We start from the raw sequence: 16,843 nt of genomic DNA on the forward strand, positions 1-16,843 counted from the left end.
TGAGGGTGAAACCCTGACGACAGACTGGCAGTGGCACCAATCTGTCGGCAGAATTCCCTCCAACAGTTAGAGACAAACTGGGGTCCCCTGTCTGAAACCACATCAGAAGGAAGCCAGTGAATCCTAAAGACGTGGTCCATGACCGCCTACACAGTTTCTTTAGCCGACGGAAGCTTAGAGAGAGTCAAGTCAAGTCAAGTCAAGTATATTTGTATAGCGCTTTTCACAATACAGATTGTATCAAAGCAGCTTCACAGTATTAAATTAAAATAATGCAACAAGGTTTGTTTCTAGTGGAATTTATTGATTGATAAAATTAAATTAAATATCCCCAAAATATCCCCAACTGAGCAAGCCAAAGGCAACAGTGGCAAGGAACCGAAAAACTCCATCAAGTGACCTAATGGTGACCTAAAACTCCATCAGGTGACCTAATGGAGAAAAAAAAACCTCAGTCAGGGGGCCAGTTCTCCTTTGGCGTTTATGAACTAGAGGCCGGATTTAACTGTAAGATTAAAATTTTTAGATGAATGCCTGGCTTAAGAGATGCGTCTTTAATCTAGTTTTAAACTGGGAGAGCGAGTCTGAGCAACGAACAGTATCAGGAAGGCTATTCCAGAGTTTTGGAGCTAAATGTGAAAATGCTCTCCCTCCTTTGGTGGATCTGGATATCCTAGGTATGACCAAAAGCCTCGAATTTAGTGATCTTAAAGTGCGCGATGGATTGTAGGGCAATAGAAGGTCCGTTAAATAGACTGGAGCTAAGCCGTTTAGGGCTTTATAAGTCAGTAGCAATACCTTGTAATTAATACGGGACTTTATAGGTAACCAATGTAGTGATGTTAAAATCGGTGTTATATGATCATATTTTCTTGATCTAGTAAGAACTCTAGCGGCTGCATTTTGGACTAACTGTAGCTTGTTTATTGAGGATGCAGGACAGCCAGCTAATAAAGCATTACAGTAATCTAGTCTCGAGGTCATGAATGCATGAACTAACTTTTCTGCATCAGAAACTGATAGCATATTACGTAGCTTAGCAAAGTTTCTAAGGTGGAAAAAGGCTGTTTTTGTAACATGAAATATGATTTTCAAAAGACAGGTTGCAATCTAGTATAACACCCAGGTCTTTTACTGTAGAGGATAAAGTAACAGGACATCCTACTATGTTAAAGTTGTATTGTGAGAGGCTTTGTGGGTGGTTTTTTGAACCGATAAGTAGTACCTCTGTCTTGTCTGGATTTAATAAAAGAAGATTACGCATCATCCAATCTTTTATACAGTGCTATGCATAAGTTTAGACACCCATGCTAAAGTTGTCTAAAAAGAGGAATAAAAAATCATCTTTTGGAAATTGAACTTAATGCCTTAATTTAAAAAAAAAATAGGAAAAATCCAACCTTTAAGGACACCAATTTTCTTTGTGAATGAATAATGTATCGTAAATAAATAAATATTCTTCCTTAAAATAGAGGGTGCATAAGTTTGGACACCCCTATGTTAAATTCCCATAGATACTATACTAGATCCAGGATACTATGCATCTTGATAAAGTTCCCTTGGCCTTTGAAATTAAAATAGCCCCACATCATTACATAACCTTCACCATACCTAGAGATTGGCATGGAGTACTTTCCATAAGATCATCTCTCAATGCAAATCAAACCAGCTATTAGGCTAAGTGAAATAAAACCATGCCAATCTCTAGGTATGGTGAAGGCTATGTGATGATGTGGGGCTATTTTAATTCCAAAGGCCAAGGGAACTTTATCAAGATGCATAGTATCCTGGATCCATGAAGTAACTGGCCTTTAAAAATAAAAATCTGCCTGCCTCTATGGGAATTTAACATAGGGGTGTCCAGACTTATGCACCCTGTATTTTAAGGAAGAACATTTATTTATTTACGATACATTATTCATTCACAAAGAAAATTGGTGTCCTTAAAGGTTGGATTTTTCCTAAATTTTTTAATTAAGGCATTAAGTTCAATTTCCAAAAGATAAATTTTTATTCCTCTTTTTAGTCAACTTTAGCATGGGTGTCTAAACTTATGCATAGCACTGTATCTTTAACACACTCTGTCAATTTGGATAATTTAGCGTTTTCATCCGGCCGTGATGAAATATATATTTGAGTGTCATCAGCATAACAATGGAAACTAATTCCATGTTTCCTTATAATATTTCCAAGTGGCATCATATACACTCACCTAAAGGATTATTAGGAACACCATACTAATACTGTGTTTGACCCCCTTTCGCCTTCAGAACTGCCTTAATTCTACGTGGCATTGATTCAACAAGGTGCTGAAAGCATTCTTTAGAAATGTTGGCCCATATTGATAGGATAGCATCTTGCAGTTGATGGAGATTTGTGGGATGCACATCCAGGGCACGAAGCTCCCGTTCCACCACATCCCAAAGATGCTCTATTGGGTTGAGATCTGGTGACTGTGGGGGCCATTTTAGTGCAGTGAACTCGTTGTCATGTTCAAGAAACCAATTTGAAATGATTTGAGCTTTGTGACATGGTGCATTATCCTGCTGGAAGTAGCCATCAGAGGATGGGTACATGGTGGTCATAAAGGGATGGACATGGTCAGAAACAATGCTCAGGTAGGCCGTGGCATTTAAACGATGCCCAATTGGCACTAAGGTGCCTAAAGTGTGGCAAGAAAACATCCCCCACACCATTACACCACCACCACCACCAGCTTGCACAGTGGTAACAAGGCATGATGGATCCATGTTCTCATTCTGTTTACGCCAAATTCTGACTCTACCATCTTAATGTCTCAACAGAAATCGAGACTCATCAGACCAGGCAACATTTTTCCAGTCTTCAACTGTCCAATTTTGGTGAGCTCGTGCAAATTGTAGCCTCTTTTTCCTATTTGTAGTGGAGATGAGTGGTACCCGGTGGGGTCTTCTGCTGTTGTAGCCCATCCGCCTCAAGGTTGTGCGTGTTGTGGCTTCACAAATGCTTTGCTGCATACCTCGGTTGTAACGAGTGGTTATTTCAGTCAAAGTTGCTCTTCTATCAGCTTGAATCAGTCGGCCCATTCTCCTCTGACCTCTAGCATCAACAAGGCATTTCCGCCCACAGGACTGCCGCATACTGGATGTTTTTCCCTTTTCACACCATTCTTTGTAAACCCTACAAATGGTTGTGCGTGAAAATCCCAGTAACTCAGCAGATTGTGAAATACTCAGACCGGCCTGTCTGGCACCAACAACCATGCCACGCTCAAAATTGCTTAAATCACCTTTCTTTACCATTCTGACATTCAGTTTGGAGTTCAGAAGATTGTCTTGACCAGGACCACACCCCTAAATGCATTGAAGCAACTGCCATGTGATTGGTTGATTAGATAATTGCATTAATGAGAAATTGAACAGGTGTTCCTAATAATCCTTTAGGTGAGTGTATATTGAGAATAATAGAGGGCCTAACACAGATCCCTGCAGCACTCCATAGTTTACTGAAGTTATGATCGATTTTTCTCCATTTAAATAGACAAAATGGTAGCGGTCAGATAAGTATGATCTGAACCAGCTTAATGCTTGTCCTTGAACACCAGTATAATTTTGTAGTCGATCTAAGAGTATTGTGTGATCTATAGTATCGAACGCAGCACTAAGATCAAGTAAAACTAATATTGAGATACAGCCTTGGTCAGAAGCTAAAAGTAAATCATTTGTGATTTTAACGAGTGCAGTTTCAGTGCTATGGTGCGGCCTGAATCCAGACGGAAACTTTTCATAGATGTCATTTTCTTGCAAGAAAGAGCCCAGTTGAGCGGACACAACTTTTTCTAATATTTTAGACATAAATGGAAGATTTGAAATGGGTCTATAATTTGCTAGGTTATTATGATCTAATTGTGGTTTCTTAATGAGTGGTTTTATAACTGCCAATTTAAATGTTCTTGGAACATGACCTAAAGATAAAGATGAGTTAATAATATTGAGGAGAGGCTCTTCCACTATAGGTAACACTTATTTCAGTAGTTTAGTTGGTATAGGATCTAATAAACATGTTGTTGTTTTAGATGAAGTGATAAGTTTATTTAACTCTTTTTGTTCTATAGTTGTAAAGCACTGTAATTGTTCTTGCGGGGTGATAATTGAGGCTAAATTATAAGGCGCGATTGAAAATCGAACGTTTACAATTGTGGTTCTGATGCTTTCTATTTTCTCAGTGAAGAAGTTCATGAAATCATTACTACTAAACTGTAACGGGATATTTTGTTCAGATGACGCTTGTTTATTTGTTAGTCTAGCCACGGTGTTAAATAAAAACCTTGGATTGTTTTGGTTGTTTTCTATTAGTTTGCGGAGGTGCTCAGCCCTGGCCGCTTTTAGGGCCTTTTTATAACGTGACATACTGTCTTTCCACGCGGTTCTAAAGACCTCTAAATTAGTTTGTTTCCATTTACGCTCTAAATTACATAGAGGTGTGAAAAGAACCGCCTTAGAAAAACGGGGAAAGCCCCGTGATGAAGTCCAGGGCAATATGGGACCAAGGGCGGGAGGGAATATAGAGGGGACGAAGCAGACCATCAGGAGGCAAATTACCGGACTTCTGCTGGGCACAGACAGAACACGACACAACATATCGACGCACCTACAATCATACAGGCAATGGGGAAGGAGAGAAGCGGCCCGGGAACTACTGAACACCGCTTGCAGATCGTGGTACTGATCCGGAACGCCAGATCAATCAATCGATTCCTTCTGAAAAACAGACAAAGGGATCAGCAGAGACAAGACAATTGTCTCTTGGTGGTTGCCAGACGCGGTGGCCAAATGAATATTAGAAAGTACGCGGCCATCCAGGGCGAAAATCGTAGAAGTCTCTTTTAACTTGTGAAGGGGAAACCGTGTTCAACAGCTCACGTCTCATCGAGGAAATTACCCTCAGCCCCGGAGACAGTTAGAGCAGATTTATGGCCTAATTTATTTGTCCCGTGCGTGACCTCCCGTGTCCCGTTTTTTGACAAGCTGATAAACCACTGACTGATACAACAGCAACAGCAGCAGTGCTGACCACGACACTTGAGAATGATCACCGACACCTGTCATCATCCAATCACAGCTTTTTTTAATCACTGTTTTGAGACAAATCATTGTTTGATTTGCGAACATCCTCTGCCGTCTGGTCGCTTCCGCTTCAAGCCGGACTCGTCTCGCGCTAACGGTAATTTCTTTCCACTGTCCACGTTTTGATTTCGGCTAATCAATTTTGGCGAATGCAAACAACGTGATTATTGTTCATGAGTCTAACATCCAGCCACGCAAGAAAACATGTAATCTACCTGAGGGAATAATATGCTCAAAAAACATTTCTGATTATTATTAATGTTTTAAAGCTTTTAGAAAGTACATAGAAAGCTTTTGTAACATTATCTTAACTGTCACATTTGATTAATGAAATGCATCCTTGCTGAATAAAAGTAGGCAATTACTTTCTTTATTTTTTTTCCCAAAAAATAATCTTACTAACCCCAAACTTTTGAACTGTAAGCCTAGTGTATAATGTTAAAAAAGCTTTCTATTTTAGATAAATGCTGTTATTTTGAACTATGGTTTGTTTGTAATGTGACTTTTTTCATGTATGACATTAAAATTATTTTTAGAATTTAATACATAAATAGGTTAAGCAATACAAATGTGTTTATGTCTGATAACCTTTTAAACACAAACTTAACTGCAGACACTGAAATGACGTACACTGTGTGATACAGTACAAATATTTTGAGTGTCCCTCATTTTCCTATAAATAACCACGATTGTCCCGCATTTTCCTTTTCTGAAGTTGGCAACCCTAACTGTTACACACACACACATGCAGGAATACAAACAAACGCAAGCATGCACACACACTGACATCCACACGCACAGACACACACCCATACACACACATACAAATCCACATGCACAGACACACACACACAAACACACACACGCGCACACACATGTACGCACGCATACATACACGCACAGACACACACACACACAGACACACACAGACATGCACATACTACTACTTTTTTTAGGTATATACATAAACACGCAATACAGCCAAATTGCTCCACGTCATTTATTTTTGTGGAAAGCCAGTGCAGGCCTGAGCGGCGGTCATATTTTGTACCGCCATGCGGTACATCTAGTTTGGTTCTAAACTTTACATTGAAGTGTGATTGATCAATGAGACCCTTTGATCACAGACTCACCAAGACAGTCTGCATTCCTGGGATAACTGTGAAGTCTTCGTTTGGACCACAGGAGCAGATTTGCATCGGTGGAGGAATCGGAAGCATACTGTCACGGTTCGCGGGTTCTTCTTCTTCTTCTTTAAATTTATTGGCGGTTGACATGCCACGGTTCACGGGTTTGCTTGCTCATTCTGGCTGCGTTCGAAACCGCATACTTCCCTACTATTTAGTATGGGAAAAAGAGTAGGCGAGCGAAAAAGTATGTACGGATCCAAAAGAGTAGGCGAGAATTACCTGGGTGACGTACTAATTATCGCGAGATTCGGACTTAAGTGCGTTCGAATATGCCTACTTTCCTACTATATAGTTGGCGAAAACAGTACGTGAAGGAAGCAGTACGTTCGAAACATCAGTATTCATAAAAGAGTAGGCGAGAAGTTCCCGGATGGCTTACTGCTTTCGGCCAGATTTTCGAGTGCTCGACCGATGGATACTCTTCTATCCCAGGAGGCCACGCGAGAGGATACGTCATTATCAAACATCGCAGAGATCAGCGACGCAAAAAAAAAAAGAAAAAAGAAGTCGTCTTGATCCACACTCCATACCAGTTGGTGGCGGAAATACACCATTTTGTTGTTTGTCAACCGCCAATAAAATTCAAGAAGAAGAAGAAGAAGAGATCAGTGACGCGGGTGATTTCAAATGTGAGTAAACACGGTTCCTTTTGTTAAAATTGCATGTGTTGAACTACTGTAGAGTAAACTGTTGAATTGTTGAAGGTGTAAAGACGTTACACAGTAAAGTATAGTTGTGATTTTGCTGTAAAAACACGTTTTATTATGTATAACGTTAGCTAACAGGGGAGCTCCAGTAAGGACACGTAAGTTACGTCTCTAAAGTGGATTTACATAAAACATATACATCATAAAGACGCTTATTTTAAATGTCTATTTACATCTGACAGGAAAATCTTGAAATGTAACATGAAATAGACATCTGAGTGATGAATGTGTGCTATTATGTACGAACAAATCTATAAGTAACAGTTAACTAAACATAAGTTATCTATTTTATTTGTCCATTACTGTTGATAAATTGAGGGACATTTATGTTGGATAAAAAGTTAAAACAACCTCAACATTTAAATGTAGTGTTGAGCTCATAAATCACAGAGGTTTTGTGAATCTTGTCTGGATGTTACAGGGACAGATGAACAGATGTGTGTTTATCCGGTGGAGAGTGGCTCATGAAGCTGAATGCTGCCATCAAAGGCTTTGAGTGAGCATTCTACAGAAATGAATAACAACAACTATTTAAATATTAAGTTGTAGTTTATTTTAATTATTGTAATTTCAAACAGAGCTATCACAGCACTTTTCTGATTCTTGATTTCTGTGCATTTGCTGCACAGCTTTTGTGGTGGAGCAGGACCTGCAAGGAAAGATGATGGCGGCATTTGTGAAAAAGCGTTTTTGTCTTCTAAATAATACTGAAATCAAATGACATTGTGCGGTTAAAATGACTTCTTTTGTGTTATGTATTTTTGTAGGATCTGAAATGTCAGCAGGCTGGTGTGAGCACTGAGGATGAGGAGCCCAGAGCTGAATCCTGGAGATGGTGCCATGGATGAGACCCTCCATCACTCCACCTGCCCTTACGAGACCCTCCATCACTCCACCTGCCCTTACGAGACCCACCATCACTCCACCTGCCCTTATAAGACCCTCCATCACTCCACCTGCCCTTATGTGATCCTCCATCACTCCACCTGCCCTTATAAGACCCTCCATCACTCCACCTGCCCTTATTGCCTCAGATTGTGAAGCACAACACAACACGCAACAACTCTGGCGGTCAGCTGATTCATCAGAATAAAGCCGCAGAATGGGAACCGCTGTGTTGAGATGGCAGAAGGATGTGGGGTTCAGCGCCTGTAGTCTACATACATTATTGTAGTTTGAATAAAGCTTTGTTTCATGTGTTCACTTGTATATGCATTTGTTTATTTTGTGATGGTGACTTTCATTCATTCTTTTACTAATGTATTAATATTTCTCATTGTTGTCAGTAAATAAAATATAATTATTTAAATAATGTTTTATTTAATTGTTTGAAAGAAAATGTAGATATGTTCATTATACACATCTAGAGTGTATTCAATCATGCATAGCTATGTCATGACATACATTACATTTTGTTTGTTTTATTGAATTATATCATTTTCAGTAAAAAGTAATATAATTAAGTATTGGTCAGCATTTATCATTGTTATTATTGATTGTTTTGGGGTGGGATAGCAATGCAATTCATTCTGAGGTAATATTAATTTTTAATATTAATGATACTTAAATTTTTCGAGTACAAAATCAACAGTTTTCCTCCAAAGGCGAATCTTCACACAGCTGCCCTTTGTGCAGACATTACAAACGCTGAGGAAAACCAGGTAGGGCTGTAGAGTTACTGATGTTATGAGGTATATATATATATATTTATATATATATATATATATATATTATGGGTTTGCATACATAATATGAGATTTTTTACACAGGAAAAAACCTACAAGGTTGAATATCTTAATATATATTTTCTTAAATAATTCATCATAATACATTTAAAAAAGCATTTTTTGCCTGAGGGATGAAACGACAGTTAAATTCAACAAGAAAAAGAGAAAAACATAAAGCAGTAAGCCACTTTTGCTTGTGGATGAAAATGTTTGGATGTAAAATTAACAACATATTCAAGAGATGACAATTCGTTTTATTACGATTTCGTAATAAAAATAAATAATATCGTTAAGGATAAAACGGTGGGTCACATAATAGAGTTAAATATAGGAACTTAAATCAACCCTAAATGTATTCACAAAATAAATGGGCAGCAGTTTCTTCAAAAAGACCACAAAATGAGCAAGTTTAATCAATATCAAGATATTTACAGATATATGAATTAAACGTGTCGTTCAAATCTTTTAAGTTGTTGCGTGTGTGATAACGCGTCGTAGGTCACATGATAACGTCAACATGGCAGATGTCCGGTTCGCATTCATGCTCAACGAGATCTGGCTATAAAGTACTCTTTTAGCGCTCGTTAAGTAAGTACTTATTGAAATTAAGTACCTACTCATTGAGTATGCGGTTTCGAACGCAGCCTCAGTGTGTACTGCGCTGATCTGATTGCCTATCAGCACCAGCTGCGCTGACGAGCGATCAGATCAGTCGCAGGTGTGTCTCGTTTATTAGTCCTATATGTAGAGCTGTGTTACTCATGTTCTGTGTCAGATCGTTTTGGTTGCTGGTTCTTGTGCTGATGTCTGTTCTGTGCAGTTCTGGTCCTGCTCTTGGTTCGCACGGATCTCCTGTTTGACGTCCTGCCTGAGCTGTGGTCTGCCTGTGTTGAGGACATTCAGGATGCGTCAATTCTCCTCTACCCTGCTTGGATTCTACTCTGCAGCTCTTGTGTTTCCTAGGACCTGCTGGGTGCCCATTATTAGCCAGCCATTCTGTTTGTTCTTCTAACTGTTTACAGTAAACCTTATTTCGACTCGCTACTGGATCCGTTGTATGCTTCCTGACACGTACACACTGCAGTAAATCAAATTTCAGAAAGTAATATCAGTAATGTCTACACATTTACTCAATATAGTAAAAAAGAAAGAAATCAGTTAAAGGAACTGCAGAGGACACTTACTACATTATCTGAACATACCTTGTTCACTGAGTTGATATTGGCCACTTTCATCAACCACCCCTAAGTAAATTGTTGTTGGATCAGGTTTTTAAAAAACATCAAACATAGCTTCTCTATCATGGAGAAAAAAAAAATTCTGTGGATCTCGGAGTCACATGTTGAACAGAAAAACTGACCTCCAGAGGTAACACAGTCTAGGCACCGGACAACTGCATCAACTTTCTGCAGCCAACATGCAATTCAAGATCTCTGGCATTGCAGCCCTGAATTTCTATTCAGAGATGACCTGTCTTTAGGTCCATTCAGACATGGTGGATGTCTCTTCTACTTCCACTGATACAGAGACAGTGACAGAAGTTAGCAGGTTTTTTAGTCTCTGAAGATGTTGATCTAGTCAATTAGGTGTATTGGCTGCAAATTAGCAATTTCTTATATGGCTTTGACTCTTCATATGCATGTTGGAAATGGGCGTACATTTGACAGTTGCCTATATGTGACATTTTTAATTTAAATATAAAGGCTGAAATTATTTAGGCTTGCAATTCAATATGCTTACTAAGACTTGGGACCTCTTGCGGAATGTCATTAATTTGCACCTCCTCAACCTCTGAGAGCTCCCTAGTGCCGACAGGTTTAACTGCAAACACAAAATGTAATGCATAAACACAAACATTACTGCTGACTAAAAGCATAAACACTTGTGAACAACAGTACCCTTACGAAAAAGAAGAATACTTCAAGTTCATTTCATGAAGTATACTTAAGTATCAATCTTTTTTTTCTTTTCGTCTTTTTCCTTTTCCATCCTCTTAGGTGGGTGTGACACTCTTCCTGAGCGGGTCACATAAGAACGTCCCTCAGTTTGTTCAGGCACGGGTTGTCTCACTGATGAATCGGGCGGAGATAAGCCCGGATTGTCCGAATCACTCCATTCTCTGTGCCAGTCAGATAAGATCTCAGGACTGACGACATCACAGATCGCTGCATTTTCTCCAACGTCATGAAAAATATTCAGTATCTCTTGCCACATGTATCTGGATATGACAATCCTTTGTCCTCTTAAAAGGAGGTCTCCAGCTATGGAAAAATGCCCTCGTTCTTGCTAATATGGCTACAGCTCTTTCTGCAGGTGACTTTTCTCTGGCCACCCAGACTGGCAGGACTGACGGATTTTCTCACACACGGAGTCAGCTTTTTGTTCTTCAACTATTTGTTTCAGCCTTGTTTCTGTGACTTTTGTGACTCTGCACTGTCAGGAGTCAAGTTTGATTCCTCAGCTTGTTTCTCTTCTCCCTCTCCTTAACATGCGCTCTCGCACCGCTGAACACAATGCCAGCAACCATATCACCCTGTAGCCCAAGACTGGTGGCCCACTGAAGCTAAGCAGGGTTGAGCCTGGTTAGTACCTGGATGGGAGACTCCTAGGAAAACCAGGTTGCTGCTGGAAGAGGTGTTAGTGAGGCCAGCAGGGGGCGCTGCTCACCCTGTGGTCTGTGTGGGTCCTAACGCCCCAGTATAGTGATGGGGACACTATACTGTAACAAGCACCGTCCTTCGGATGAGACGTTAAACCGAGGTCCTGACTCTGTGGTCATTAAAAATCCCATGGCATAAAGAGTATGGATGTAAATTCCCTCCAATGGCCCTTGCCATTCATGGCCTCCTAATAATCCCCATCCATTAAATTGGCTCTATCACTCTCTCTCCTCTCCACCTATAGCTGGTGTGTGGTGAGCGCACTGGTGCCATTGTTCTGTAGCTGCTGTCGCATCATCCCAGTGGATGCTCACACTGGTGGTGGATGAGGAGAGATTCCCCTGACATGATTGTAAAGCGCTTTGAGTGTACTGTAGTACATATGAAAAGCGCTATATAAATGCCTCACTCACTCAATGTTTAAAATTAACTGGTTCAGTGACTAGAAATATAATTATACTTTATTATCATGTGAAAATTTTAGAAAATGTATCTGGTAAATGATAATTAGCCTGAAAACATGAATGCTAAAATGGTCTCTAAAAGCTCTAATTATGTAAAGTGAAATATAAATGAAAACGTGTGTTGTTATATTGATATTGATCAAATATTGGAAACATGATCAAAGCAGGAAGATCCAGATCTACAGGAGTAACGTTTACTGACTATTCACTATTGGCGCTTTTCCACTGCATGGTACGGCTCGGTTCGGCTCGGTACGGTTCGACTCGGCGCAGAACGGTTTGGCTCGCTTCGCTTTTCCACTGCGTGGTACGAATCGACTCGGTACGGCACGGTTCGGTTCGCTTTAGCTCGGTTGCTTTTCCACTGCAGTTAGTACCGCTTCAAAGTGGGTGGGACTGATCGTTATAGTTGCTGTCTTTACTGCAAAGACATCATCATATTAAATGCGAATTTTTCATTCCGTGTTACCCCATCCGCTCCTCGGCAACCAACGAGAGGAAGGTACGCACCTCGTCCACTGACCACGATTCAGCCATTTCTTTTTTTGAAGTTTATACTCTTTTAAAACAAGTAAAACAAGTACTTTTAAAACAAGTGCTACAGCGTTGGCTGTTGTCTACTGGCTATTTAAATCTAGCGGGTTTAGTGTCTCCTGTCGTAAATACAATGACGCTGGTAGTGATGTTTCTGTCTGACCAATCAGTGATCTGCAGTGTTTTCACGTCACATTTTAGTATCGGTACGGTACGCTTGGAACCTCAACAGAGGTGGTACCATTTAAAGCGAGCCGAAGAGAGCCGTACCGTACCGTACCATGCAGTGGAAAAGCGCCATATGAAGATCCTCAGAGAGTCTAAACTCAAGAAGAATGGAAAGAGTGTGTGAGTGAAGGTGGTTGTGAATGTGTGTAGATGTGTGGTTAGTTACAGGATCAGAGAATGACACCGTTCCTCTGTTATAGTTCAGATACACTCTCACACGATCAAGCTTCTGTTCAATATGAAATCCAGACTCAATAACACATCCATACTCCACACACCAAACATCACTGTTGAAGAAATCACGTCCCTTCCTCTGGTTTAATGCTGTAGTTACTCCAAGTTTCCTCACACAAAACCTCACAGCAACACAAACACAATTATTACACAATTTATCCAATTGACTCTAATATGCAGAAGTAGAAAACTTTATAGGCCAAACCTGAGAAAATGGCATCATCTTGTAAAAAAATATATAGTTTTTATTTTTATTTTGAAGCCTTGCCAACAGAACAAAAGTCTATTAACAAAGACTGCATCATTTTATAGTTAAATGGCCCTGGGATAAAAAGAAATTGGCAGTTTTAACGGGTTTCAATGGGGACATTTTTGTCCTTGAGGTCCTGAGTGTAAATATTTTGTGTACAATGTGGAAAGGAAAGAAGAAAATTCAAATAAAAATATACACTTGTGCCAAAATTGATGTAGTTGGCATTAACACAGGAAAAAAAAATATTGAAAGAAATCCCTGAAAGAGACAAACATGTCCTTAAGGAAACACAAGGGTTAATTTGGTTGTAAACTTTACATTGAAGTGTGATTGATCAATGAGACCCTTTGATTACAGTGTTATTATTGAAGCATAATTTGCAAAACTGTATTAATCTAGAAGCTGAAGCAGATTTAACTGTGATTTTCTGCTGTAATAAACAGTTTAACTGGTAAGATCCTCAGAGGAGAAGTTGTGCAGCCATTAGATAAGAATGGAAAGACAGTCTCTGTGAAGGATGTCCTGAATCTGCGCAGACAGTCTTTAGTTACAGGATCAGAGAATGACACTGTTCCTCTGTCATAGTCCAGCTGAACTCTCACACGCTGAAGCTTCTGTTTAACAGGAAAGTAAGTGCTGGGTTGCTCTGGGGATTGTGAGATGTATTCGCTGTCCATGTACCCTACACACCAGACATTAGACTTCAAGAAATCCTCTCCCTTCCTTTGGTTTGATGCTGTTGTTATTCCAAGACTCCAGAGTGTATTGTCACCAACCTCCACATCCCAGCAGTGTGTTCCTGAGTTAAAGCCCTCAGATCCCAGGACACATATATAATAGTCAAACCTCTCTGGATTGTCAGGAAGTGATTTATAAACATCACTGTACGACACACTGGTCAGATCAGCAGAGACTGTGAGACGAGGATCTGCTGTGTTTGGATCCAGAGTCAACGGAGCTGCAAAGAGAATAACATCAGATTACAGGATGAGATATGATGTATTAGAAATGTAAATGTAAAACATTTTTCTTTTGTTGAAAGAGTTAAATAGCATAAATCATGCTATCATAACAATGGTCTCTCAGTTACTGTCAGAACGGATTGAGGCTTCAGGTTTAATATCAGTATTCAATAAACCCGATTGTATCCTAATACATAAACATAAACCATGAGGAATAGACTTTTCATTATGAGTTCGCTGTATGATCTGATGATTTTCTGAAATTCAGTTTACATTCACTTGGTAATTCAAGTGATTATTAAATATATTTCTCAATATTTCTCATCAAATGTTGATGTTGTGTGTGTTTATATCTGAACTATCTTCTGCACTGGTGTCAAATCTGCTGAGACTCACTGTGTTGGACAGTTTCCAGCATCTTCTTCCAGACTCTGAACGGCAGGTTACCCAGATAACGCGACACATGAATCAAAGCTCCAGAACTCATCCGTGGATCCGGCTGTGAGATCTGGACTCTGAGGAACATTCAGGAGTCAGAACTGCAGTGAATTTGAGTTCAGATCCACTGAGAGAAGAGATACGAGCAGCTCACTTACCTTTCCATTGAGGCCTTAAAGTTCTGGAAAATATAGTTTGAAACATTTTAATATCTTATCAAACACTCTTCATTGTCAGTGAGTCTCTCTATACAAGTTGTTTTATGCACAAAGAATGAAGCCAGATTGATTTGTCACCTTTAGAAACGAGACGTCATTGTCTTTCATCATCTCCTCCATGTCTCTGATTGTGTGTGAAAGAGCTGAGATGTGTGTGTTCATCTCCTCCAGCTTCTCCTTCATCCTCTGCTTCTTCTGCTCCTCTTCCTCTCTCAGTGCAGTGATTGTAGCTTCTTCTTCATCTCTGAGAAACTGATGAAGCTTCTCAAACTCTTCTTTAATCTGACGCTCTGTGTGCTCAGCTTGAGACTGAAATCAAATCACATTCACTTCAATCATCTCAATCAACACAAATCTCGGATACCCGACATATAACGGATCCAGAAGCAGAAGCTGCTTGTCATTTACAGAAATAATCAACTGGAATCCATTATATTAAATATATCAATTTATAACAGTATAAAGTGATCCTCCAGCTGTAATGAAAATGACTCTTGATTCTGTTTCCTCACATTGATGTGTTGAGCTGTTTCCTCAAACTCTCCTTTCTTCTTTTCATTGTGTTGAAGTTTCTGTTGTAAGGACTTCAGTGCTGTATTGAGCTCCTCCTAGAATTGAACAAAAATACATTAAACACCAGATTACAGTGAAGAGAAGAAAATACAGTGATATGATCATACAATTCTGTGCAAAAGTATTGACCCCCACCCTGATTTCTTCTGTTTTTGTGTAAATCTCATACTAAACTGATTCAGAAATTAAAACTTACCATAAAACAAAGGCAGTCTGAGTGAACACAAAGTACAGTTTGTAAATGACAATGTTATTTACTGAAGCAAAAAAGTTATCCAATACTAACTGGGCCTGCGTGATAATGTATTTGGCCCCATAGTTACTAATTCCTCAAATCTCTGAAACTGTATTTATAATGTTGTTCAGTTGGACTAAACACAACCAGTCCTGATCACTGCAGCCCTGTTCAATCAAATAAACACTTAAATAGGACTTTTTTAACAGCATGAAGTTGGTTAAAGGGTCTTAAACAGTAACACACTATTGACAACGGTGAAAGAAACTCCAGGAATAATGATGAAGATGGTGATTGAAATACATCCGTCTGTGATGGATTACAAAGCTATTTCAAAGGCTCTTGGACTCAAAGAACCACAGCGAGAGCCATTATATCCAAATGGAGAAAACTCGGCACAGTAGCAAACCTTCCCAGAAGTGGCTCAAAGTCACCAAAGGGCCAAGAACAACATCATAAGAACTGAATTTTCTTATTTTCTATCAGAAAATGCTAAAGCACAATATCCTATCTTTAGTCTGCAAACTGAAGCTCAAGCAACAAGACAATGATTCAAAGAATAGTGAGTAAATCCACCTCTGAACGGCTCAAAAGTGGCCTTGTCAAAGGCCTGACTTGAAATCAATTGAGATGATGTGGCAGGACCTTAAACAGGGAGTTCATGCTTGAAAACCCTCCAATGAGGCTGAACTAAAGTTGTCCGCTCAATTGTGTTTTTTTTTGTTAGTTTTTTTTGCAAAATAATGATATCTATGAAAAAGGCGCCACTATTTAGTATGAGACACAAAAACATAAGAAATCAGGATGGGCAAATACTTTTACAGCACAGTAAATGTCATATAAAGTTGAGTAAAATGACATTGAAATAGTAATGCATGAATGTGATGATATCTATGTTTATGACTAATTATTGTTCTTTACATGTGAAACAAGAAACATTTGTCTTACCTTGTAAGATGAAAGCACTTCACCGATGGGTCTGAATTTATGATTGTCATGTTTTTGTGAATTAGTACAGACTAAACACACAGGCTGTTTGTCCTCCAGACAGAAGAGTTTGAGTTTCTCACTGTGTAAACTGCAGATCTCCTCAGATCCTGATGAACGTTTCTCATTTCTCTCCTTCAGGAATGACTCACACAAGTTTTTTAACGCCAGATTGAATGGAGGATCATCTCTTGAGGATCTTCTCCTGCAGACAGGACACTCCTGAGTTTTCTTAGTTTTCCAGAACTGTTGTAGACACTCTTTACAAATACTGTGACTACAGGACAGAAGAACAGGAACCTTGAAGATTTCATAGCAAACAGGACAA

The 16,843-nt window shown here is 39.4% G+C and overlaps 1 protein-coding gene across 1 annotated transcript; it reads right to left on the reverse strand.

Moving 5' to 3' along the window:
• Positions 1-13,107: 13,107 nt before the first annotated feature.
• On the reverse strand, positions 13,108-14,840 carry LOC311303333 (zinc-binding protein A33-like; the record flags this gene model as incomplete). Its single annotated transcript, XM_084429759.1, has 4 exons — positions 13,108-14,060; positions 14,461-14,579; positions 14,661-14,683; positions 14,799-14,840. 4 exons carry the CDS (start codon positions 14,838-14,840, stop codon positions 13,516-13,518), a joined length of 729 nt encoding a protein of 242 aa, XP_084285885.1. The 3' UTR covers positions 13,108-13,515.
• Between the last annotated feature and the right edge of the window lie 2,003 nt (positions 14,841-16,843).

Source organism: Rutilus rutilus (assembly GCF_951802725.1).
Source record: "Rutilus rutilus genome assembly, chromosome: 14".
Classification (NCBI taxonomy): Eukaryota; Metazoa; Chordata; class Actinopteri; order Cypriniformes; family Leuciscidae; genus Rutilus; species Rutilus rutilus.